Consider the following 25,156-nt stretch of genomic DNA (forward strand, 5'->3'; position numbering starts at 1 on the left):
TTTCTGGATTGCTTCTTCTTTCTCAAAGCCCTCGATTCCTGTCACAGCAGACTGATTTTTTATAAAGATTGTAGATAATTCTTCGTTCTTGGTATCTGATCCCGATCACCTTCAGAATCTCAAATAGCTTGGTCCAATCAATATTATCAAATGCCTTTTCTAGATCTACAAACGTCATGTACATGGGCTAGTCCTTCTTAATTCGGTCCTCTAAGATAAGGCGTAAAGTCAGGATTGCTTCACGTTGTTGTTGTTGTTGTTGTTATTATTATTATTATTATTATTATTATTATTATTATTATTATTATTATTATTATTATTATTATTATTATTATTATTATTAAAAAATACATCACAATTGGGAAATTTACCAGTGGGAATGATCATTCATAGTAGTGTGATAACAAAGTAAAGTTGAAATAATATGGTGGTCATAAAATTCCATCTGAAATTGAAGAAATGGGAAAAAAAGAAAGAAAAAAAAAAAGGAACAAATGCAAGGAGAAGGAATCTAGATAAGTTGAAAAAAACTAGTGTAAGGGATTGTGGTCAGAGTCCAAGTCTGCTCCTAGGAATATCTTGCAATCCAACATCTGATTTCTGAAACTCTGCCTAATCATAATGAAGTCTATTTGATAACTTCCAGTGCCTCCATGTCTTGTCCAAACATACAGCCATTATTTGTGGTGCTTTAACCAAATATTAGCAAGGACTAAATTATGATCGGTGCAGAATTCAACCAGCCAACTTTCCCTTTCATTCCTTTTTCCCAATCCAAATTCTCCTACTGTATACAGCGGCATTAAACTGGTAAGCAATTGAATCAAGATCTGGGAATGAATGATCGATAAGAGACTACGAACAGAGGTAGAGATTGGAAAGGAGCAGTTCGGACACATGCCTAGCAGAGAATTAATGATTCTACAGTTGCTCTGCACCAGCTAATGGAAAGAGAATGCTTTCAATGGTATTCATTGACTTGGAGAAATCATTCGGTAGGATTCTGAGATACGAGTCATGGAGGTACTTGAGGAAGAAAGATTTACCTGAGCAATACGTTATGTTAATCCAAGATATGTGCAGGAACAGTATAACAGATGTTAAATGTGCATCAGGAGTCACAGGGACTCTTCCAGTTAAGGCAGGCATTCACCACGGGACAGCATTGAGACTTTACAATTCAATATTGTAATGGATATGCTAACAGAGACAATAAGGAAGGAAGCACCATGGACAATATTTGTCAATGGTGCGATGTTATGCACAGACTCACAAAAATGAAGGTGAGCAAAAGTGAAACTGAGTTTATGAGCAGTGTGTTCCATGAACAATCTATAACCTTACAGGGAGAGAGCATATTAGCAGTGTAAAAATGTAAATACCTTGGCTCTACATTAATGACAAAGGCAATCTCAGATGTGAAATTTCAAGTAGAAACCAGTTTGGGCGGAATGCTTGGAGAAGAGTTTCCACCATGTTGTGTGACAAGAAGATTCCAACCAAATTGAAAGGAAAAATACACAAGGTAGTTGCGAGACCAGCACTCTTATATGGAACTGCAACTCGGTTGGTCACTATGGGGTTGCTGCAAATGGTACATGTCGATGAGGAGTAGATTCCAAGATATTCATGTGGACTGACAAAGAGAGACAGAATAAGGAATGAGGCAATCAATGGAACATTAAGTCTGGATGAATTAAGCAGAAACGTTTGGGAAGCAAGATTGAGGTGGTCTGGCCATGTTAAGAGGAGGACAGAAGATTATGTAAGGAGGAGGGTAATATAGTTGGCTGTGCTTGGTAAGAGAAGAAAGGGAAGACTGAAAAGATGGTTGGACTGTTTAGAGGAAGATATGTCAGAGTTGAACACACAGGAAAGCTGGTCGCAGACAGCAACAATTGGAGGAAGTTAATCTGCACCAGTGACCCCTGAGTGTGGGAATAATAAAGCTGAGAAGAAGAAGAAGAAGAACAAGTAATGTTACTGGAATGGCAATTTACAGTACATAGCATACACTTGCTTAAAAATCGTAGTTGAAAGTTATACCAACAGTTAATTACAATCATGATTCATACAAAAAAATTATTTTAAATCATAAAATAAATTGCAACAGTTCTGTCTACTGGCAGCAGTGTTAAAATAATAATCTCTCAAAATCAATTTTAATTTTCTTTACCTGGGTAAGCTTGAGGTATAGTGAGACGACATACTCCATTCCTATACTGAATTTGGTAGTCTTGCGAATTCTCGATTATTCTCCCATTCTTTGACCATAAAATATTCGGAGGAGGTTCTGCCTGAACAATACATTCGAAACGAGCTGTCTGCCCACTTACTACTGCTATGTCACGAAGAGGCTGCAAAAGGACAGAAGCATGGGTTATTCTTACGCTATGATCAAAGATTATCTGAAGATACATATATTGGAAATAATAAGAACTCTGTGAAACTATCATAAAATAATTGTAATTTTTATGATATCATTTAAACACCTATATAAAAAAGAGTAATAAGAATGATGTACATTAAATATCAAGGGGCTGCCTGGCCGAGGCAGTAAAGGCATGTTTGGTTCACCTGGAAGGACGTAGGTTCGATTCCCAGTCAGGAGGTTAACATGGCCCTGAGGTTCACTCAGCCTACACAAAATACGAGTACCAGGTTAATACCTCGGGGCAAAGCTAACTACTCTATATCACCAAGTGCTGAGATTACGGATAGCGGAAGGTTTTAACTTCCACTCCTCCCAGGGCCTTCAGGGCCTGTACTGAGATGACTTTGATTACTTTACTTTTACATTAAAAACCAACCTAACAGGTTTAAAATAAATCTGTTCACTTCAACAGTGTTTCCAAGACGATAGTCATTCTAAGTTATTTATATTAAATCTCTCTTGTCAAAATGGTACAAAGTATTACAAACACAAGTATTCTGTATAACAACAATGAAACAAAGCATTGTACCAGATGAATGGTGAGTTGCTATAGTAGTCCCTGTGTATAAAGGAAAGGGTGATAGACATAAGGCTGAAAATTACAGGCCAGTAAGTTTGACATGCATTGCATGTAAGCTTTGGGAATGCATTCTTTCTGATTATATTAGACATGTGATAAATCTCATAATTAGACTGTATTGAAGATAATGTATTAAAGTTAAAAACTTTTATTTTATAACCAACTATTCAATACAAAGATAATGCACTCAATTATTTATAAAATATTCATGAGGTACATTGGTTAATAGGACATGTTTCGTTCGTCTTTGCGAACATCATCAGCTATAAATAACAAAGCCTAAGGTCAGGGCCCTGAGTTATGAATAACAAAGCCGCTTGCCAGTTTGCCTCACGCAGCTAACGTCAGCGGACACTCCCTTTCTATCACAGCAGATTTAAATAATTTAAAGTTCATGCTTTCAACATTATCCACGCGTCACATATGGACATATTTTAGTGCCTACAATGTTATCTGTCTCAACCCAACACAATTCACTAGAGGCAATAACAAGTGGCCTGCCTTGTCCTATTCATGCTGTTACCGCTAGCAAATATCTTCACCGGTCTAATGGATTTCAAACTTCAAGTTTATACCCAACAACTCTACAATTAATCCACGCTTCAAACATCGAAGTCTTTTTAATGTCTACTATTACATCTTTTCTAATTTGATAACCCTTATGATTGTTTTTACTTTTCAGATTATCAATATTCATTGTACTTTATGAAAAAATCTTGATGCTAATCGTTATACTATGTTACAGTCTAATTTTAATACTATACAACTACTTTTATCACAATTTTACCATTCTTTTAATATAACGACATTTTTAACCATTTAAATAAACTCAAGGCCCTGACCTTAGGCTTTGTTATTTATAGCTGATGATGTTCGCAAAGACGAACGAAACATGTCCTATTAACCAATGTACCTCATGAATATTTTATAAATAATTGAGTGCATTATCTTTGTATTGAATAGGTGGTTATAAAATAAAAGTTTTTAACTTTAATATATTAGACATGTTCGTGAAATTAATAACTGGTTCAATAGAAGGCAATTCGGTTTTAGGAAAGGTTATTCCACTGAAGCTCAACTTGTAGGATTCCACCAAGATATAGCAGATATCTTGGATTCAGGAGGTCAAATGGACTGTATTGCGATTGACCTCCCTAAAGCATTTGATAGGGTGGATCATGGGAGACTACTGGCAAAAATGAGTGCAATTGGACTAGACAAAAGAGTGACTGAATAGGTTGCTATATTTCTAGAAAATAGATCTCAGAGAATTAAAGTAGGCGAAGCCTTATCTGACCCTTTAATAATTAAAAGGGGAATTCCTAAGGGCAGTATTATTGGACCTTTATGTTTTCTTATATATATAAATGATATGAGTAAAGAAGTGGAATCAGAGGTAAGGCTTTTTGCAGATGATGTTATTCTGTATAGAGTAATAAATAAGTTACAAGATTGTGAGCTACTGCAAATTGGCCTTGATAATGTTGTGAGATGGACAGCAGGCAACGGTATGTTGATAAACATGGTTAAAAGTCAGGTTGTGAGTTGCACAAATAGGAAAAGTCCTCTCAATTTTAATGACTGTGTTGATGGAGTGAAAGTTCCTTTTGGGGATCATTGTAAGTATCTAGGTGTTAATATAAGGAAAGATCTTCACTGGGGTAATCACATAAATGAGATTGTAAATAAAAGGTACAGATCTCTGCACATGGTTATGAGGGTGTTCAGGAGTTGCAGTAAGGATGTAAAGGAGAGGGCATATAAGTCTCTGGTAAGACCCCAACTAGAGTATGGTTCCAGTGTATGGGACCCTCACCAGGATTACCTGATTCAAGATCTGGAAAAATTATATGAATTAAAGAATTATATGAATGGCATACTTCAAGAGGGTAATGACCACAAAGAGAAATGGAAAAATCTGTATTCATATATCAGGAATCAAAAAGGAAAAGGAATCCAAATTCCTACAATGGTGGGAGAAGGGGGTGAACACTATTTAACAGATACTGAAAAAGCAAACCTATTTAGTAGGGAATTCAGAGATTCAGTAGATGATTGTCAGGAGTTGGAAACCGAAACAGAAGATAGAGAGGGAGAGACACAGAGGGAAACAAGAAGCTTCTCATTCACAAATGAAGATATTTTCAGAGAAATCCAACTGCTTTAGCAAGGAAAAGCAGCAGGAAGTGATCAAATTACTGGGGAGGTATTAAAGACAATGGGGTGGTACATAGTGCCTTATTTAAAATTTCTCTTTGACTATGTCATAAATAATAGTGTAATACCAAAGGAATGGAAGGAATCTATAATAATACCAATTTATAAAGGAAAGTGTGATAAAAGGAAACCAGAGAACTACAGACCAATCAGCCTGACCAGTATAGTTTGTAAAATACTGGAGAGTTTAATATCAAAGTACATCAGAGGGATATGTGATGATAAAAATTGGATCATGAGGAGCCAGTATGGATTTAGAAAGAAATTTTCTTGTGAGGCACAACTGGTGGGATTTCAGCAGGACATATCAGATCAATTGGATTCAGGAGGTCAGTTAGATTACATAGCCATAGATCTTTCCAAAGCCTTTGACAGAATGGAACATGGAATATTATTAAAGAAATTAGAGGGAATAGGATTGGACATAAGGGTTACATGTTGGATAAAAACATTTCTACATTCAAGGGTTCAGAAAGTCAAAGTAGGAAATAATGTATCGCAGGAAGAGAAACTTTGGAAGGGAATTGCACAGGGTAGTATAATCGGTCCATTACTTTTCTTAATATACGCAAATGATTTAAGGAACAATATAACATCAAAAATAAGATTGTATGCATATGACATAATTGTTTATAGGGAAATAAATTACATTGAGGATTGTTCAGAATTACAAAGAGACCTTGAAAGTATCCAACAATGGGTTGAAGAAAATAATATGAAGGTTAATGGAGGCAAATCAACTGTTACAACTTTTACAAACAGGAGCTTTAAAACTGAATCTGAATATACTTTGGATGAGGTAGTTATCCCAAAAGATGACAAGTGCAAATACTTAGGTGTGAGATTTGAAAGTAATTTGCACTGGAAGGGTCATGTTGATGACATTGTTGGGAAAACATACAGATTGTTAAATGTCATAATGAGGCTACTTAAAGGATGCAATAAAGAATTAAAAGAAAAAAGTTACTTAAGTATGGTTCATCCATTATTGGAATATGCAAATAATGTTTGGGATCCTCACCAAGAATACCTAATAAAAGAAATAGATAGTGTGCAGAGGAAAGCAGCAAGATTTGTAACAGGGGATTTCGGAAGAAAGAGTACTGTATCAGAAATGTTAAAGAACTTGGGTGGGAAACTTTAAGTAAGAGAAGGGAGAAAACTAGACTTATAGTATTATATAGAGCCTATACAAGAGAAGAAGCATGGGGAGATATCCGTGAGAGGCTTCAGTTGGAAAATAATTATATTGGCAGGACAGACCATAAATATAAAATTAGAAGGAATTTTAGCAGAAGCGATTGGGGTAAATTTTCATTCATTGGGAAGGGTGTGAAGGAGTGGAACAGTTTACCAAGGGTAGTGTTTGATTCTTTTCCAAAATCTGTACAGATATTCAAGAAGAGAATAAACAGCAACAGAGAAAATAAATGAAATGTTAGTGGGCATTTGTCCAATGCAGGTTATTGTAAACAAACAAATGTGTGTGAATAAATTAATTCCACCCCTGGTCTAAGGAGTTTGGACAGCCAAAGTAGGGGACTGCCTGTAGGGGTGTCGTACAGTAGGGACTTCGAGGGCCCTGGGACCGCTACGGTAGCTGTGAAGGCCCTTCAGGAACTCTGAAAAGTGGTGGCAAAAGGAGCTCTGGTTAAGGCGCAGCAGGTCGTTATGCTACTTAGGTTCCAGAATGGGTAAAAAAAAAAAAAAAAAAGTAAATAAATGCAATGTAAAGTTTAATCTTATGCCAGTTGTATAGTATCATTTGAAGTAATTCCACATACTGTATATCAGCTGACTATATTTGTAAGTAGTACAGGAGATATTATAAGTATAATTTTGTAAACAATATAAATTTATTAAGGATGAGCTGTGTGTTTAATAGAAAAAATTGTTAGTGTAAATTGTACAATATTGTATTATAGGAAAATTTTCTTCTCTTGTTAATTTAATATTTAGTGCTTGACAGTAATGTATTTTAGTGTACCATTTGCCACCGAGGTAGACACCTCATTTGCAAATAAAGAGATTTTGATTTGAAATCCAAAGAAAAGCAGCTCAATTTGTTCTGGGTGATTTCCGACAAAAGAATAGCATTACAAAAATGTTGCAAAGTTTGGACTGGGAAGAATTGGGAGAAAGAAGACGAGCTGCTCGACTAAGTGGTATGTGATACAAATTCTTATAATTTTGTTAATTACCACCTATTCAATACAATAAAAACATAATAAAACCTTACATATTTATTAAGTTGTTGATATGGTACATGTTTCGCTCCTTTTTCGTGAGCATCATCAGCCAATTATTGTTTACTTAAGATTATATAAGATCATGAATCTATTCTATTGGATTAAGATTATGCTTGTAAACCAGATTGACAAATCTTATAATATTTTACAAGTCATATAACAATAAAATTATGTCTTTAAGTTAAAACATATTTGTCTAAAATCTATCTAAGTCTAACATTTTATTGACGAAACTCATCTGGTGAACATCCTTTAAAATTATTTTAGAAAACCTTTTGAGATCTGGCTAATTGTATTGATTCATTGTTGCTTGACATGTATGATTGTCGTTGAAACTTCGTTAACTATATTAACAATTTTCTACAGTTGATAATTGCCTATGTTATGAACATTTAACTTGTTCTCGGTGTTGCTGGAGTAACATTTGTACAAAATGTATTGGCATTAATTTTATGTTGTCAATACGAGAATATTGTTTATGAACAAACTTGTTGGTGAATAAACACTTTCTAATGTGATGTAGAATTTGAATTGTTCTCGTATGTTCGAAATTGGGCTTGTTGGTATTTTTTTCTTTCTGCTGCGTAATTGTCTAGTGTTACTCCTAGCCTCTTGAGAACTACTTGTTGTTCTGTTTGCACTCCTTGTATAATATAATATAATATAATATAATATAATATAATATAATATAATATAATATAATATAATATAATATAATATAATATAATATAATATAATATAATATAATATAATATAATATAATATAATTAGTGCAAACACTGGACGTGCAAGCAAACACTGCTTTATCTGTCAATGCTGCAGGTTCATATTTAAAAGCAAAGAGGTATTTCTCAGACTTACTACATGAGAGTTAAAGCATTGTGCATAGGGAAGGGGTATTTTTTGATGTTATGATGAACGTAGAACTTTTCTTGAAATACATGCTGAGATATCACCATTCCTTCATATTTTTATCTCTTGAGTAGTTTAAGTCATCATGTTTTATCATCGCTTCTATAATACTTCCAATATGAGTTCTTTTTATGGAGCTGATGTACAATTGTAGTTGTTGTTGTTGTTGTTGTTTGGGTCATCAGTCCATAGAATGGTTTGATGCCGTTTCCATGCCACCCTATCTTGTGCTAAACATTTTATTTCTTCACAACTACTACATCCTACATCTAATGTAATCTGTATGTCATATTCATACCTTCGTCTCCCCCTGCCACTTTTACCACTAACACTTCCCTCAAAAACTAAATAAGCAAATCTTGGGTATCTTAAGATGCGTCTTATCATTCTGTCTTTTCTTCTACTGTAGTCAAACTTCACAAAATCGTTCTCCCCTCACTAATTTGATTCAATAACCCTTTATTCATTATTCAATCTACCCACCCAGCATTCTTCTGTAACACCACATAAAAATTTCTTTTTTTACACGTTGCTTTACGCCGCACCGACACAGACAGGTCTTATGGCAACGATCAGATAGGAAAGGGCTAGGAGTGCGAAGGAAGCAGCAGTAGCCTTAATTAAGGTACAGCCCCAGCATTTGCCTGGTGTTAAAATTGGAAACCACAGAAAATCATCTTCAGGGATGCCGACAATGGGGTTCGAACCCACTATCTTCAAAATTCAAGCTCACAGCTCCAGGCCCCTAAAATTACATTTCAAAAGCTTCTATTTCCTTTCCGTCTTTCTTACAGAGCTAGTTATTGTCCATGTTTCACTTCCATACAATCAGGGGCGGCCGTACCTTATGTGCTGAAGTGCTGCAGCACACTGTCTGTTGGAAAAATAAATTAGTTTAAAACTATTATCTACAATCAAATACAGTGCATTGAAAAAGACGTCAGCCAAGGAATAAGAAATTATTGAACTCCCCTCACAACCAGGTAACTACTGGTGCGCTCCACGCCGGGTGCTGTGTGGTCACAGCTCAGCGAGAGCTAAGCTTTTAGCCAGAAACCAGGAACTCTGCCTTTTGCGCATGCGTGCCCAACGTTTCCGATACAGAGAGATAGGCTGTGGAAACAACAGCCGCCAAGACATCACTTCACAGCGATTCTTTCGTTCGACCACAGACAGGCACCACTAGCACTAGTCACACTTGCATTACGACCAATATGAGAAGGTGGCAGCTGGCACCCTCTTGACTCAGCGATAGTATCTATGAGGGGATTGCTCAATGCAAACAGGAAAACAAAATACTGTCGAGCTGTTCCCGCCAGGTCTTTTAATACCAAAGAGGATAGAATACCACCAACTTGCCTATTCCATAGCCACATTTGTAAATCGATGAACTATAAAAATTGTACTTTTTATGTTGTCAAAATGAGGACATGATATTGTTATTTTCTTTAATTAAAAATGTCTAGTTTATAAATGTCACTATAAAAACATAACATGTAATTTTGCATTACGCCGTTGCTGGTTTTATTTCAATGATGTTGGTGGCTTTGGGAAGTTCTGTTTTTGCGCGCTCACACCAAGTGTTTGAGTTCGTGAATATTTTGCCATTGCAGGTGTTATTGTGTGTTTAATTATATAGTTTTATAGTTTTTCTATGAGGAATGTGTATATGTGTTGGGATGTTTGCATGTTTGTTCAGTGTGGAAAACTAAGTGGAGAGCCTCTTGAAAACCTCATACCGGTATGTTTCTAAATATTTTTATTTTTTGAAGTGCGGATGGGTTACAGCACACAGCTGATTTTCTGCACCAGCCGCCACTGCATACAATGCCACGCTCCAGACGAAAATCTTAAAAAAGATCTTTCTAATTCCTATGTCGATGCTCGTAGTAAGCAAATTTCTTTTCTTAATAGTCTGCATTTTATATCCTCCTGACTTTTGCCATCAATAGTAATTCTACTACATAAATAACAATATTTGTTTACTTCCTTTAAGACTTCATTTCCTAATCTAATATTTCCTGCATCACCTGATTTCATTCAACTGCATTCTATTATTTTTGTTTTGGATTTATGTAACCTTTCAAGCGGTAATGACGGAATAAATCACCATAGCCGCATGACTTCCTATGTGGCCAAGACAGAATATTCAGTCATCACATTGTAAATGTCTTTCGGCGATGGGTATGTCGACTTATTCCGTCGTAGGATCCGAGATCGCTTTCCTTTGTGCGTGTATGTTAGTTTCGAGCTTTGCCTACAGCAGCACTCTCCTAAAACCACGTGACCGGGCAATATGCTTCAGTTCTGCGCCCAGCTGGCAGGCAGCCAGTACCTGCCGCCAGACTGCTGAGAGTGGTAGGTAGTGCATTATGGCAGGTGCAAGTGGAGCTCGGAAACATATGCGAGAAGAAAAACTGTTTGATTTATTACACTGTGACAATTCAGAGAGTGATGTGTCATCTGGTAGTGATACTAAAGTTGAAATTTCGGGGGATAGTGAGTGCAATGGTGAAAGTGACTCAAATGAACTTGACGGTAGCACTAGCGGTGATATTCAGCTTGGTGTATGGACAAAGATAGTATCTGAACAGCCGAGATTTATATTTACAGCGCAACCTCAACTAAATGTACAAATAGAAGACGTAAATAATCATTTAGAATATTTTAAATTGTCTATCAATCCTGAATTAGCGGAACTAATAAGAAGGGAAACCAACCGGTATGCTCAACAGCTGTTAGAAAGCACACCAACCTTGAAATGATATTCGAGACTGAATCAGTGGACTGACACGAATAAAGATGAAATTATGACATTACTTGCATTCTTTCTCTTGCAAGACATTCAACACCTACTTGTCAAATAATAATACTGTCTGTATTGGAGCGACTTAAAGCAAATAGCAAACCAAAACAAAAAAGTATTTTAATAATTACCATGGTGGTGAGAAATGAGCAAACTTTCTAACATTTGTCATCAAAGTCAACACCGACCACTTCACCCAGAAAATGTATTCATAATCTGTTACTAGCTTCCAAGTATCTTTTACCTCTTAAGCAGAAAAACTGAGCCATGATATTCTCGTCCCAAGCATTAAAATTCCATTTTAACCACAGAAATGACGACTTTAAGTAACATGATAGAAGTTTTTCTACTGAAAGCACAACTTTAACAATTGCACTGCAGGAGAAAAATTCATTACAAAGTGAATAATCGAAAGTTCACTGTATATGCTGTAGAAGTTCCTTTCAAGAACTTACCGTTATAAAAGTAGGAGGTTTCCGTAATTGTTGAGGTACAGGTCCAGGGGTACTTCCAGGTGTACTTGGTGTACTAGGAGGTGTGGGAGTAGCACCACGTCCATGCCCAACACGTGGACTCTTGTTGGGGCTGAGTCCTTGCCAAGAACCTCCAGGTGAAACTATTTTTAAAAATGTAAAAAAACAAAACAAAACATTATTATTCAGAGTATATTCAAAATTTGTTGAGGTATATAGAGTACATCACACCATGAATGAAATTGATTATCACTTCATTTTGACAAATATGCAAATGTTCATTTGTGAACTGAATTCAAAAGGCTTTAATTTAACAAAAATATTTGAAAACTACTAAATGAACTTTGCTCTATGCATGAAGTTTAGTTGGAATACATTCCTCTACAGAAATACTCAAGTCTCCAAGAAACATGCAATACCAGTGCAATATTTATTTCAACAGTCATGTGATCTATACACAAATATAAACAAAGATGGCCCCAAAGAAATAACAAGGAGAAGGAAATAATTACCTTACCATAGGAGGAGAGAAGGTCAGAATGACACACAAAATATTGTTATATATTAAACTTGAAAAATGAGGCCAATGAAGGAAGACACTACAGACTGGAAAGCACTCGAGGCTTGTATGCTATCCTTTTACATTTACATGTTGCCTTCAAAAAGTAAATTCACTGGTTGTACACTTATTTGTATCCTTACACAATGTTGTTGTTAAATATCCCACTATCTCATGTTGTTCCATAGTCCTAAATGTTACTCATTTCAAATTTTGGATTGCTAATTGTGTATTCTTTTGATCATATTCAGATATTTCTGCCTAATTTCCTTATTCTGAAAGTATCCACCTGCAGATCCAGGCTCCATTTTCTGAACTAAGATGAAGCAATACTCAGATTGCTGCTGATCAGATATTGTAAAGTATCCCTTGATTTCATTCCACATAGATCTTCCGATTTGAAAATTTATACTGATATAATCAATTTATGATCTCCTAGTACCACCTACTACTACTCAAGGGCGTACACAGAATTTTATTTTTGGAGAGGGGGCCAAAAGACCTGCATGACATTTTAGAACTCGTATGAAAGAAGCACAACCATAATAATACACACAGTACTATCAAGAGCTATTATTCAAATCAAGTATATTCTATGGGAAGTAAGGCAAAATTTTCCCTATTTTTTATGTGTTAGATTTACATAAATAGACTGTTGCCTACATAGAGAATTTTAAAATTTTGCAAAACAATTCTTCACATATTTTGAATGACTTTCTTAGAAACAACCTGAATGCACAAACTGAAGTTTGAACAATAGCACAAATTAATTATCTAAAACTACATCAGACACGTGAATATCACAATGAATCAACAGCAAGGCAAGTCCATTTAATTGTAATTCAGATGTTGCATTTCTCAAACATGTCATTAATTGCCTCAACGCAGAAAACCCTATTTCTGCAGAAGCATTAGAAACTGGTAAAACAGTTGATATCTTGAGAAGAACAAATATATTTGGGGAAATATTGTCTGTCACATTAGACATATCATCCAGTGCTGTTTTAGGAATCTCCATTTAACCCTGAGGTAGTCGCGCTGCCTTTTATGGCATGAGTAGTTGTGACGGACTGTGGGTCCGCATGTACATATAAATATATTTGGGCGTTTCTAACATAAAACTAATACATAAAATGCGTTTTTGAGGTACAATAACTAATTTAAAATACATTAAATCATTCTAAAATATATATACAACACCCAAAAGTGTCGAAATATTATAGAACAATGTTAGAAGAATATTTACTTCAACGATCCAGAGGACAGCCACAAGAAAGATTGTCAATCACAGATAAATACATAATACATTACGTATAATAAAGAATGAACATCTCTGAGCATATTTTAGCCACTTTCTACATTCTTCAAGCGTTTGGAGCAGAAAATAATAGAATGTTCGAGACAGAAGTATTTACAAGTAATAACTCTCATTATTGTTCCGTAATGAAGATGACGTTGGGCATAGATATCAAGGATAATTTAATAAAAAACCACGGGAAGTATTTATCGCACTCCTTGGCAACTGCATGCAGTAGGTCTGTTCTTTTTCCTATCACAGTAAGGACAGCGACCCCTGGATAGACTGGAATTCTCCAGAGGACGTCCTTTAGGTTCAATTTAAAAAGTTTCACAGATCCTTGACAGAATATTACTAGGCAGATTATTTAAGGTAACTCAGTTTCGCACATGTTCCACAACAAGTTCTTAGAACAAGTGACGAAGGCGCATGACATGGGGTTGTCAGGATTATTTGCTTTAACTTGCAACAAAGCACTATCCATATGGCCAAGAACCACAAATAGTGACATATAACCTTCAAATTAAAGTCCTACTATCTACAAAAATAGCCCACTTACAATACTTAAATAAGCAGCAACAATTAGCAAACTTCTACAGCAATAGTCGCGCTGGACTGTCAGTCTGCATCGGCTATTTGTTTCAAAACTACCGCACAGAATGAAGCGAAATGAGAGAACGAGACATGGGAACTATTGGCAGGAAGGTATTGAAATCACATGTCTCCTAAGATCAAGGAAAAGCGGAAAGAAGAGGAAAGTAACAGAGTGCGGACTATGAGTCCGCGTGCAAGCACTGCGGGGTTAACAGAACTTTTGCTCACTGTACTGAATGTTCACTTACAATTATTTCTTCATAAGTCTCTTTTGTAGAACTTCACAGCAAGCTGAACAGAAGGAAAATCACCAATTTGATTGAAGTCAATGACAACCAATGAAGTCTTATTTTAAGGAAACTTCCCTCATGACAAAATAAAGCTTCCCTTTCTGAAGCACTATTTCCTCTGTGTACTAATTTAAACTAAATGCATGATATTTACTTTTCTTATGAAATAATTTCACTGCTGGAGGGCCAGGAAAGAAGAAATTTCTACTACTACTACTACAATGCTGGAGGGCCAGGAAAGAGGAAACTATTACTACTACTACAATAATGCTGGAGGGCCAGAAAAGAAGAAATTTCTACTGCTACTACAATGCCGGAGGACCAGGAAAGAAGAAATTTCTACTATTACTACTACTACCACCCAAATGTAACAGCCTTTAAACAGTGAAAATGTAATAACTAGTTCCATATTAGTGATGAAAAAGAAATAAACAGGTTACATTCTATTGCTTTTGTTAACCTGTTGGGTTCCTATCCTTCTACCATCTGCATTAGTCTTTAACTCTTTGTCTCTATATTTTCCTTGTGTTTATCTGCCTTCCTAGCTTGCCCTCATGATGAATCTGGAAAGCAGAAAGAAGCTTGTCAGAGGCTGAGAAGAACGGGATATGATGAGAAGAGAAGCTCATCTATGAGAAGATGGCAGTACATGAAAATGTGGAGATTACCCTTGTCATACCATGTTTGTCATTGTCTCCTCATTCTGTTGTTCCCCCTTCCCACATTCACCTGTACTTGTGTTCATTGTATTATGTGTTCCAGTTATGACTTCACTTCTTAACATTCAAAAAAATTGGTGAAAAAATAAACATTTCTTTATGGTAAAATTTAATATTTATCATAAACATAGCTTATGGAGAGTTATAATTTTCAAAATTATTCACAACAAATGTTAATTAGACGTTTTTTAAAAGAACCTATATTAAATGCAATTGTACTGCACCGTTATGAGACTTGGCTCAGGTGCCTCTTAAAATAAAATATAATTTTATAAATGCTCTAATATATTAATTTTTGTCAAACACAAGGAAGGTAAATTCTATGAAATTCTTACAGCAGTGAATTGTATGTGAACAATCATTAAAATCTTCCACTGACTGTGTTAAAAGGTCTTGCATTCTCGTTTTCCAGACCCTGATGTTCAATAAACTAACATTGGAAGATTTGTAAATTCTTTCATCATCTAAGGATACAGTATCACTCCCACTGTCTGTAACATCAATTCCAGTCCACTAAATGCTAAATGAAATTGTTCATCACTATCCATTTTGAAAAAAAAGCAAAGAAAATGAATGAAATGTAAGTATAGAATATTTGGAGTCTCTAAGAATATTTTCTGCTTTTTCTTGTGAGCTGGTGCAATACCACGTAATAGTGACTGGTGACCTTGTACTGTGACAAGAATTTGTCCAAGAAATCAAAAAAATAAAAGTGAAATTGTAAGCCATCTTGTGGCAACTTAAGTAACTAGGTGCACAAAACTTTGATATTCAGGGTTTTAAGTTTATTTACTGCTTACTGCTTGCTTGCCTAAAATATTCTTGGGATTTTGATTTTTTCTAAAAAATAATCATTAAAATGCAAGATATCTCTGTTTTTAAAGTTAGAGGCTAATTCTACATTAAATAAATTTTATGAGGTATAAATATCAAATAACTATCATATTATTTCTTGGAATGAATGTTGGCAAAATGAAAAACACAGTACCACTGATTATAAAGCATGCTTGGCAACTCAACCATAACTAAGTGTGAAGAAATTATAAACAAAATCACATAGGTATAGGCCTGACAAACATTACTGCAAACCATTCAAAAGCACATCAACATACAGTAAGCGATGCAACAACACACATCATACTGTGTATCAAATACCTGTAGATTCTTGAACTGGTGTATTGCTCTGAGGACCAATGCTGCTGTAGTGTGGGGAAAGGCTAGGTAGGCTAGGAGAAAGGGATAGTGATAATGGACTAGGTGAAGCCTGATCCCAGCGTGAAGAAGATGGAATTTGTATGTGTGGTTCTTTCTGTAGCATAGCTGGTGTTGGCTGTGGAAGGCTGTATCGTTTCTTGTGAAGTGCTGAATCTCCTTCAGCTTCTGACATTTCACTCTCTGATGCAGGTTCCCACTTAACTGACTTGAAGTGTGTAAATTTCTTTGGGCGAAACTGCGGGATTTTTCCAACTTCTGTACCAGATTGAGGACCTAAAATTTTCTTTGGGCGTTCTAAGGTTGATTCAGATTCTGATGCAGTCTTTTCATGGATGACGGGGACCTCAATATCACCCTGTCTTTTTGGCTCGATTTGTGCGTGTTTTGAAGTCTTTTTCTCTCCTTTCTTCTTTTCATCATCAGGAAGGACAATTCCAAATTCATAGCCAAAATCATATTTGAAGTAAATGAGTCCAGTACCAGGGTCGATGTGTTTGGTTCCTGATTAACAATACAGGAAAATGTAATATAACAATCAGATTGAAACCATTTGAAAACTTTCTCTTAAAATTAATTCAACAGTCCCCAGCCTCCAATTTGAAATTAAATGCTTGTAAGTGATGAGATGAGACCAGGAATTTCACAAAGCTCACTATATAATTAGGCAAAGAAAATAAAAATGTTAAGTTTTTACACCATCTCTACATCTTAATGATCACCAATTTGACATAAAATTTTATGTTTTCATAAAATTATATCCAGTATGTTAATGAAACAATGATAATAGGCAAACGTGCTTCAAAAGACAGTCCAAGAAGAGAAGACTAAAAGATGGAAGATTTCCCCACAGAAACTGGATGAAGATAGCAGAGGCAATGTGAAGTTACTCTAAAACATGGTCAAAGGCAGCAAAAGTAGACCAATGGATATTCTCAAGGTGTTGTAAAGCAACTTGTACAATAACAAAAAAAAACCCTAACAGACCATCACAGTTGGAGAGGGAGAACAGTTTCACCTACCTCTGCAGTATAGCCTCCAAGGACAACTTAGCCACAAGAGGTATCACAAACAGGCTACAGAAGAGTTCTCTTTTCAACAAGTGAGGATCCTTCTTTGGAATGTTAGTTTTCTAAAGAAAGCAAAATAAGCCATTTTCAACAGCTACTTCATATGTATCTTGATCTATGGCAGCACCTCTGAAATGCCCAAAATCTCACATGTGGAGACATCGGCGCAGAGTTCCTGTCCACAGTGCATTGGTCCCGCTCGGCTCGGACCAACGCTTTGTCTCTGAGTTACTCGGCTAAGCTCGGCTCAACTTGGCTCGGATTTGGAGCGCTACGGAGCAAGTGAGGAAGAGGGAGACAGGGGGAGCGAGCGAGACAGGCGTGGGGAAAGAGAGGGACAGTGCTATTGCTCCAAATCGAGGAGTGGGGGTCTGCACTCTGGTCAACAAAACAAAGTCGTCTTTTGCACCGTGCACAGTGCATGCACCCTGAGAGGCCCTGATTTATGGTATCAAAACATGCATCCTCACAAAGAGAGACTCATCAAGATGCAGGCATCAGAGATGAAGTTCCTGAGGCCCACTATCTAGAAGACCAGGATGGACAAGAAAAGAGGAGGTGAGGCAGGAAGCTGGGATTAAGACATCCTTACCAGACTAGATAAGAATTTAGTAATACTAGGGATGTTTAAATTGTACAATGAAGAGTAAAGGGTAGAATTAAGACACAGATTATAATAGCAAGTCCAAGGATTTTTGTTGATGTGTTGTACCGCTGAGGAAGGGAGCAGTTGAGCTCTCAAAACATGTACGGGAGGTAACATAATAAAATGTGAAGTATTGCTAATGGCTTTACGTCGCACCGACACAGATAGGTCTTATGGCAACAATGGGATAGGAAAGGCCTAGGAGTTGGAAGGAAGTGGCCATAGCCTTAATTAAGGTACAGCCCCAGCATTTGCCTGGTGTGAAAATGGGAAACCATAGAAAACCATCTTCAGGGCTGCCGACAGAGGGATTCGAACCCACTATCTCCCGGATGCAAGCTCACAGCAGCGCGCCCCTCAGCGCACGGCCAACTCGCCCGGTAATGTGAAGTGTTGACAAGGTGGAAAATGTTTTCATAGACTGAATGTAAGTCAATACAGACAAAATTGAAACATCATGGTTAAAATAATCAGTTCTACTAAGACAGAGTTGGTACATCCACACTGTGGTGGTTTGGACACATGACGAGGATGGAGACTATGAGAACTGCCTGAGTGCACTTGGAGAGAGATAGAAGGAAAACTCCAGGTTAGAAGGTCAATGGATATGGTCAGGACTGACATCGCAGTTAGGGGAAGTACAATGGATAATGTCATGAAGTACATGGCATTTATGAATAGAGGAGAGCAGAAGAGGCTTATGAATACTCATGAAACTGGAACTTAAACTGATGATGATACCATGTTTGAATTAAGCTCCGACCATATAATATTATTAATAATAATTCTATAAAGGAACTTGAAATTTCTTGACAAACTTACCAAATTCAGAAACCCTGGATTCTTCCCGATATGCCTGAGGGTCATCCTCTTTTTTTCCACTTTCTCCTGCTTTTGGAGCTACACTTTTCTCAGATTCTATTTGTTTCATTGGTGTTCTCACATCTGTCATGATATCAGCAGCAAACTTTTGAGCTTTCGATTTAAATGTATTTGTCATTTCACTCATATGTTTTGAGGCTACATCTGAAAGAGAAATATTGCTTTTGTCAGAAAGTCATAAAACACTAAGTTCACATAATACATATGTTAGATTACAACTCGCTTGTTTCCATTAGATTTGACATTTGAGATTATTCCAGTGCAGTTATGATGATGATAAAGAAGAAGTTGGTTTCTTTCATCCACTCCTGCACACAGGATGACTTGTTTGCAATAAATTCAGGATGACCCCCAATGGATACTGAATCAATGAAAAAATATGCCATTCTCAGACAATATACACATTCAGTTTGGATACTGAGCCCAGTTTTATGATAACCTGAGAAGACAAGGAATGCATTACACATACACATATTGGAAAGGAAATAATTTGGTGGGCAGTCATTGGTTTCAATGGATCTACAGAACCACACATTTTTGCAAATAATTCTCTTATTAATAATAATATTTTATTAAAGGTAATACCATTTTACATAACAGTAGAGAAGAATAAACAAAACACACTAAAAAGAAAGTTCAATGGAGTATAAGTAGTAAAATATGTACAGATATATACACAGGTTATATTACAAGTAATCACAGGAAAGTAATAGTCAATTCTGGAGATTATGTAAGTGATTTCTAAATTTTGACAATAAGCAGTTAAATATATCAATATTCACTTTGTTTAGAGATCTTGACATTCGTTCAATTGGCCCATTGAATGCGTAGTTAGTTCTATGCCAATTTGTAGACAATGTATTATTGAACCTTGTGCGTCTGTCTGCTACATGTACGTTAAATTTTTGCTAGGAGTTGTGGACAGTTCAGCAAGGAATGAAGCAATTTAAAAATGAAGAGTGTATCCAATAATTCACGGCGTTGTGACAGGCTATGCATATTTAAGGACTGTTGTAAGGATGTATAATCAACATTATCATATGAGAATCCTGCTCTAAATGAATATAAACGAAGAAATTTATGTTGTACTGAATCTAATCTATGGATAGAGGTCTGATGAGAAGGGTTCCAAACAGGGGTACAGTATTCTAGTATAGGGCATACCATAGACACATACAGCAATCGATAGGTAGCTAAGTTTGAAAATTCTCTAGAATATCTAGTAATGCAATCCAATCTTTGAAATGCTTTCTTACAAATATTTTCAATATGTTCATTAAACGATAGGTTATAACTGAATAAAACACCAAGGTCATTAACTTGTGAAACAGGAGTTAGAATGTTGTTATTACTAAATTTGTACTGAAATGATATTTTCTTCTTTAAAAAAAAAACAATATTATTTTACATTTCTCATGATTAAGTTTCAACCCATTTTGAATACAGTACTTTTCCAGATGATGTAAATCTTCTTGAAGTTTTAAACAATCAAGTGGACAATTAATTTGCATAAAAATTTTTGCATCGTCGGCAAACAAAAGCAATTCAGAATTCTTAAGTATATTTTTAATGTCATTTATGTAGAGAGTAAAAAGTCAGGGCACAAGGTGAGACCCTTGAGGAACTCCATTGGTAACAATAATAGGCGCAGAAAAATGATTCCTTATTTTAACAATCTGCAGGCGATTTTTAAGATATGATTCAAACCATAAGAGGAGAGGCCCATTAATTCCGTAGCCAGTTAGTTTTTGCAGCAAGATATCGTGGTCAACAGTGTCAAAAGCTTTTGAGAAGTCTGTATAAATGCAGTCCACTTGGGAGTGGTTCTCTATTGCATCCAAGAGGAACTGATAGAATAAAATAAGATTGCTACAGGTTGACCGTCCTGAAAAGAATCCATGTTGCTCATCAATGATGATGTTTCTAAAGAGAGGTGTGATTTTGTCAAGAATTATTGAGTCAAACATTTTGGAAATATGAGAAGAAATTATAACTGGTCTATATTGTTTTATGTCAGTTTTATCACCATTTTTGAAAACTGGACTAACAAATCCTTTCTTCCATTCCAATGGAAAAACGCCTTAGTTTAATGATAAGTTGAACAGATAAAAGAGTGCTTCACATAAAATAAATGAGCAGTACTTGAGCAGGTAAGCTGAAACACCATCAGGTCCTACAGTTTTTTTAATTCCAGAGATATAAGTTTGTTGTAAATTTCTGCCCTACTAATATTTATGACTGACAGATTGACAGAGAAAGGATAATCATATGACATACTACTACTATTCTGATAAAAAGAATAAACATATGAAAAGTGGTTGGCAAAAAGATTGACAATATTTTCTCCAGTATCTGCTGTAACTTCATTAAGATGCATTGTTGAAGGAATATTATTACATGACCTTTTAGAACTTAGATATTGCCAGAATTTCTGTGGATTGGAAGTAATACTTCATTCACAGTTGGAGACATACATTGTATAGCAAGATTTAGATTCAGACTTGCATTCATTTCTTAATTTTGAGAAATGCTGATAATCACTATTGAGACCTGATATTTTGTATCGCTTGTGTGCTTTCTTCTTTTCAATAATCAGGGACTTCAATTTATGATTAAACCACTTTGGGAATTGGGAGGCTTATAATTCCGTATAGGGATGTAAAGTTCCATGCCATAATGTAGTACTGAATAGAAGGTTTCTACTGCTTTATCAATTGATACATTTTGAAACATCACCTTCCAGCTGAACTGTGACAGATAATAATTTAGTCCATTATAGTCACCATTTAAAAAGTCAAAATAAGAACTATCAGCAGGCAAGGAATTGTATAGCTCACTTATAGGTAAAGAAATATCTAATGCTGGGTGGTGTCTATCGAGGGCGACAATGCTTTCATTACTAGATTTTACTTCAATGGAACTGGAGTTACTGAAAACCAAATCAAGAAAGTGATTCAGAAAATTTGGGATAGCATTAAACTGATTGAAACAGAGATAAGAAAAAGTGTCTATAACTAAACTTATTACTCAGAGGTTAAGATAAATAGCACTGAAAACTGTCATAAGGACCATTCTACACAATCTTCAATTTGGAAAATGTATTTCCTGGATATACATATCTTTAAATTAACAGCAAAACAAACATGCAGAGCCATCTCCGTCCATGAAGGTTCATGAAGGAGTGGAAAATTAAGGCTTCCACAGTCTGCAAATTGGTACTACGAGGGATAGAGAGGTTAGCTCTAACACGGCTGCCTCTGGTCCCAGAAATTAACCTGGTACACATCTTTGGTGTAGGATGAGTGAACCCCAGGGCTATGTGCCTCACCCTAAGTAGAAATCTTGTTTCTAAATTTTTCAACTTCCAGACAGAGAATCAAACCCACATTCTTCCGGGTGACCCCAGCAAGCCTTTCCACCTTGGCTAGGCAGCCCCTAGTAAATTAACTACAATGACAAAATATTATCATAATTCAACAGTTGCCTGAGATACTATCCAAGGAAGTTTGTTTAATTTTTATCCTCCATTATCACTAGCTCTATGGTCTCATTCAGTTAAACAATTCTGATCACTTACTAAAAACTTAGTCTTACGCACCATCTGCTTGGTCCCCCTCTACTTTCTTATCGTCCATGGCTGAGTTCATAATTCTGTTACAACAGGTAACCTAATGTCCTTCGTTTGCCTCATTTGACCCCGCCACCATATTCAGTTTATACATACAGCTTCATCCATCAAGTTTATTCCAAACCTAGCCTCATTCTCAGCATATTCCTGCCATTGTTCTCACCTATTTGTACTAGCTATCATTCTTACTACTTTCATATCTGTTACATCTAACTTATGAATAATATATCCCAAGTCCACCCAGCTTTCACACTTGTACATCAAAGATGGTCTGAAGTCAGTCCAATGTAAATATAGTTTCATCCAAGGCCCAAATTCTTTCTTATCAAATAACATTAATCGCAACTACGAGCTCACTACACCAGTTTTGCTGCACCTTGATTCAGTTTTACTTAATATACTACCATCCTGAGAGAATGAAATGAAAATCCACAGCCTGTTTCCAGCCATTCGACCGAGTCAGGAATGGAATGAATAAAGCCCCCATCTAGCGGCGAGGATAGGAATTGTGCCGGCTGCCGAAGCCTGTCGCACTCCTCTGGGGCAACGATTAATGAATGACAGATGAAATGAAATGATGTTGGAGAGTGTTGCTGGAATGAAATATGACAGGGAAAAACGGAGCATCCGGAGAAAAATCTGTCCCGCCTTCGCTTTGTCCAGCACAAATCTCACATGGAGTGACCGGTATTTGAACCATGGTACCCAGTGGTGAGAAAGCGGCATGCTGCTGCCTGAGCCACGGAGGCTCAATCCTGAGAGAATACACATCCTAAATACTTGAAATGACCCACCTGTTCCAGTTTTGTATTCCCAACCTGACATTCAAACCTCTTACATTTCTTCCCTTCCAACATCACTTTAATCTTGGAAATGTTAATTTTCTTATCACACTCACTGCACTTCTTTACAAGCTACAAGATATTTGAATGCAGGGTTCCAGCCCAGTCTGCGGCTCATTTCCTAACACCACTGGTCGCGGGTGAGCAGCACACTCACTGCTAATGTAATATGCTTTTCATGGCCTTTAAATTTATTATTACTGCTTTTTTGTTATACTGTTGATGTTTGTTTATTCTTTAGATACTTTTTGTTGATAGGTTAAGTATATTACTATATTTACTGGAGCAGAAAGTACCAAATTATTACAAACATCATGGTAAACTACATTTTACTCCACATGCCATTTTTAAATCAACATTCCTTACTAGCCTATATTTGAAACATAAGCTTACATACATTTTTACATGAAGTAAATAAGAATCAAACACTGTACAATTAACAACTAGGATTTTACAAAATAAATTCTTGTTATGATGTGCATAATTATTTTTCAAGAAAACATAATTATATATAAGTACTTATTTTTTCCATGTATATTGTGTTATGATCTCTAGGTACACTTAGTAATCATCTTCCATGTCTACCTCAACACATCCAGGGCACCTCTGACTAATAAGCTACAGACACTGTGCTGACCACACACTGGGACCTGACATTTAGTGCATCTTACTATTATTTTCTAAATATTATTCTGTAGGCTGTTGGCACATTTTGCTCAAACTTGGACCACTTTTGGTAGAGGTGTCTGTTCCTCTTGTGGTTGCCCAATATTTTGTTGCATTCTCCTTTGAACATCTGCATAATGCCACTAGTAAAAACTCTTCTTGCTAAGTGATTCTTCATCAGATCTTAAAGCCAAAGTTTTAAAGAATTTTCTTTGCTTCATCTTCTCATTTGTGTTGCTTCAGAAAGTGATCTGGGTGTTGATTTTTTCAATATCGTCTAATATAAAAAAATATACAAAGAGGCCATCAATAGCACACTGCTGCCATTGTGTACTGAGCTTTCAGCTTGTCTGCTACATCCACCCCTTCCTGAGTGAGGTTGTCGGCTTCTTCAAGTCACCGGAAGTTTCATTGATCACATCAGAATCATGCATACATGAGATTGTAGTATCACATTCTTGTACCTTCATGGCAAATAGGAAACTAAATGGTCATCTTCACAGAAAAGAAACTAATTAACTTCCTTTGGCCTAGTGTTCAAAATTTCTGGTGAGATAGTAGTCTTGTTCTTCTTGATAGAAGGGACAACAGTAAGACTGTCATCTCTCGCCAGTCCATTTATGAGAGAACCCACTTTTCCAACATATTATGACCAGCGTTTTTTACTGGTTCTGTCAATCTTTTCGCAATGCTACTTACTCTACTATCAGTAACAAACAGTCCATCCAGTTGAACACCAGCATAGATCTACATGTTGATGATGATGATGATGGCCAAGCAGGCATCAATTTTTGATAATGAGACAATGTCTCTCATAGTGCATTGGCACTGCTGGTGGCTACAATTAGCCTACGCAGTGGCCTCCACGGTATGCACTATCCAGCATCTTGGTAGGTGTGCTAGGTACCAACTGATGAGCCCAGCCTAGCACACGAGGGCGAAACGCTGGCAACCAGGAATGAGTTAGCTGGAAAATGTATTATGTCCAATAACGGACCATTTATATTGGATCTACATGTTGGACGTGTAATACATCTGTGAATACACCATGGCAAAAATTTTGATCCCACACTTTGCTGG

The 25,156-nt window shown here is 36.2% G+C and overlaps 1 protein-coding gene across 2 annotated transcripts in view; it reads right to left on the reverse strand.

The window, feature by feature from the left end:
* The window catches only part of LOC136863973 (titin), a 982,878-nt gene that overhangs the window by 19,400 nt on the left and 938,322 nt on the right, over positions 1–25,156 (reverse strand). For both annotated transcript variants that reach the window (XM_067140442.2, XM_067140441.2), the window contains 4 exons: positions 18,881–19,084; positions 16,286–16,846; positions 11,654–11,814; positions 2,177–2,357 (listed from right to left, as the gene is read on the reverse strand). In XM_067140442.2, coding sequence (XP_066996543.2) covers positions 2,177–2,357; positions 11,654–11,814; positions 16,286–16,846; positions 18,881–19,084 — 1,107 coding nt within the window. The remainder of the gene's footprint in view (positions 1–2,176; positions 2,358–11,653; positions 11,815–16,285; positions 16,847–18,880; positions 19,085–25,156) is intronic.

This window comes from Anabrus simplex, chromosome 2 (assembly GCF_040414725.1).
Source record: "Anabrus simplex isolate iqAnaSimp1 chromosome 2, ASM4041472v1, whole genome shotgun sequence".
NCBI classification, from domain to species: Eukaryota; Metazoa; Arthropoda; class Insecta; order Orthoptera; family Tettigoniidae; genus Anabrus; species Anabrus simplex.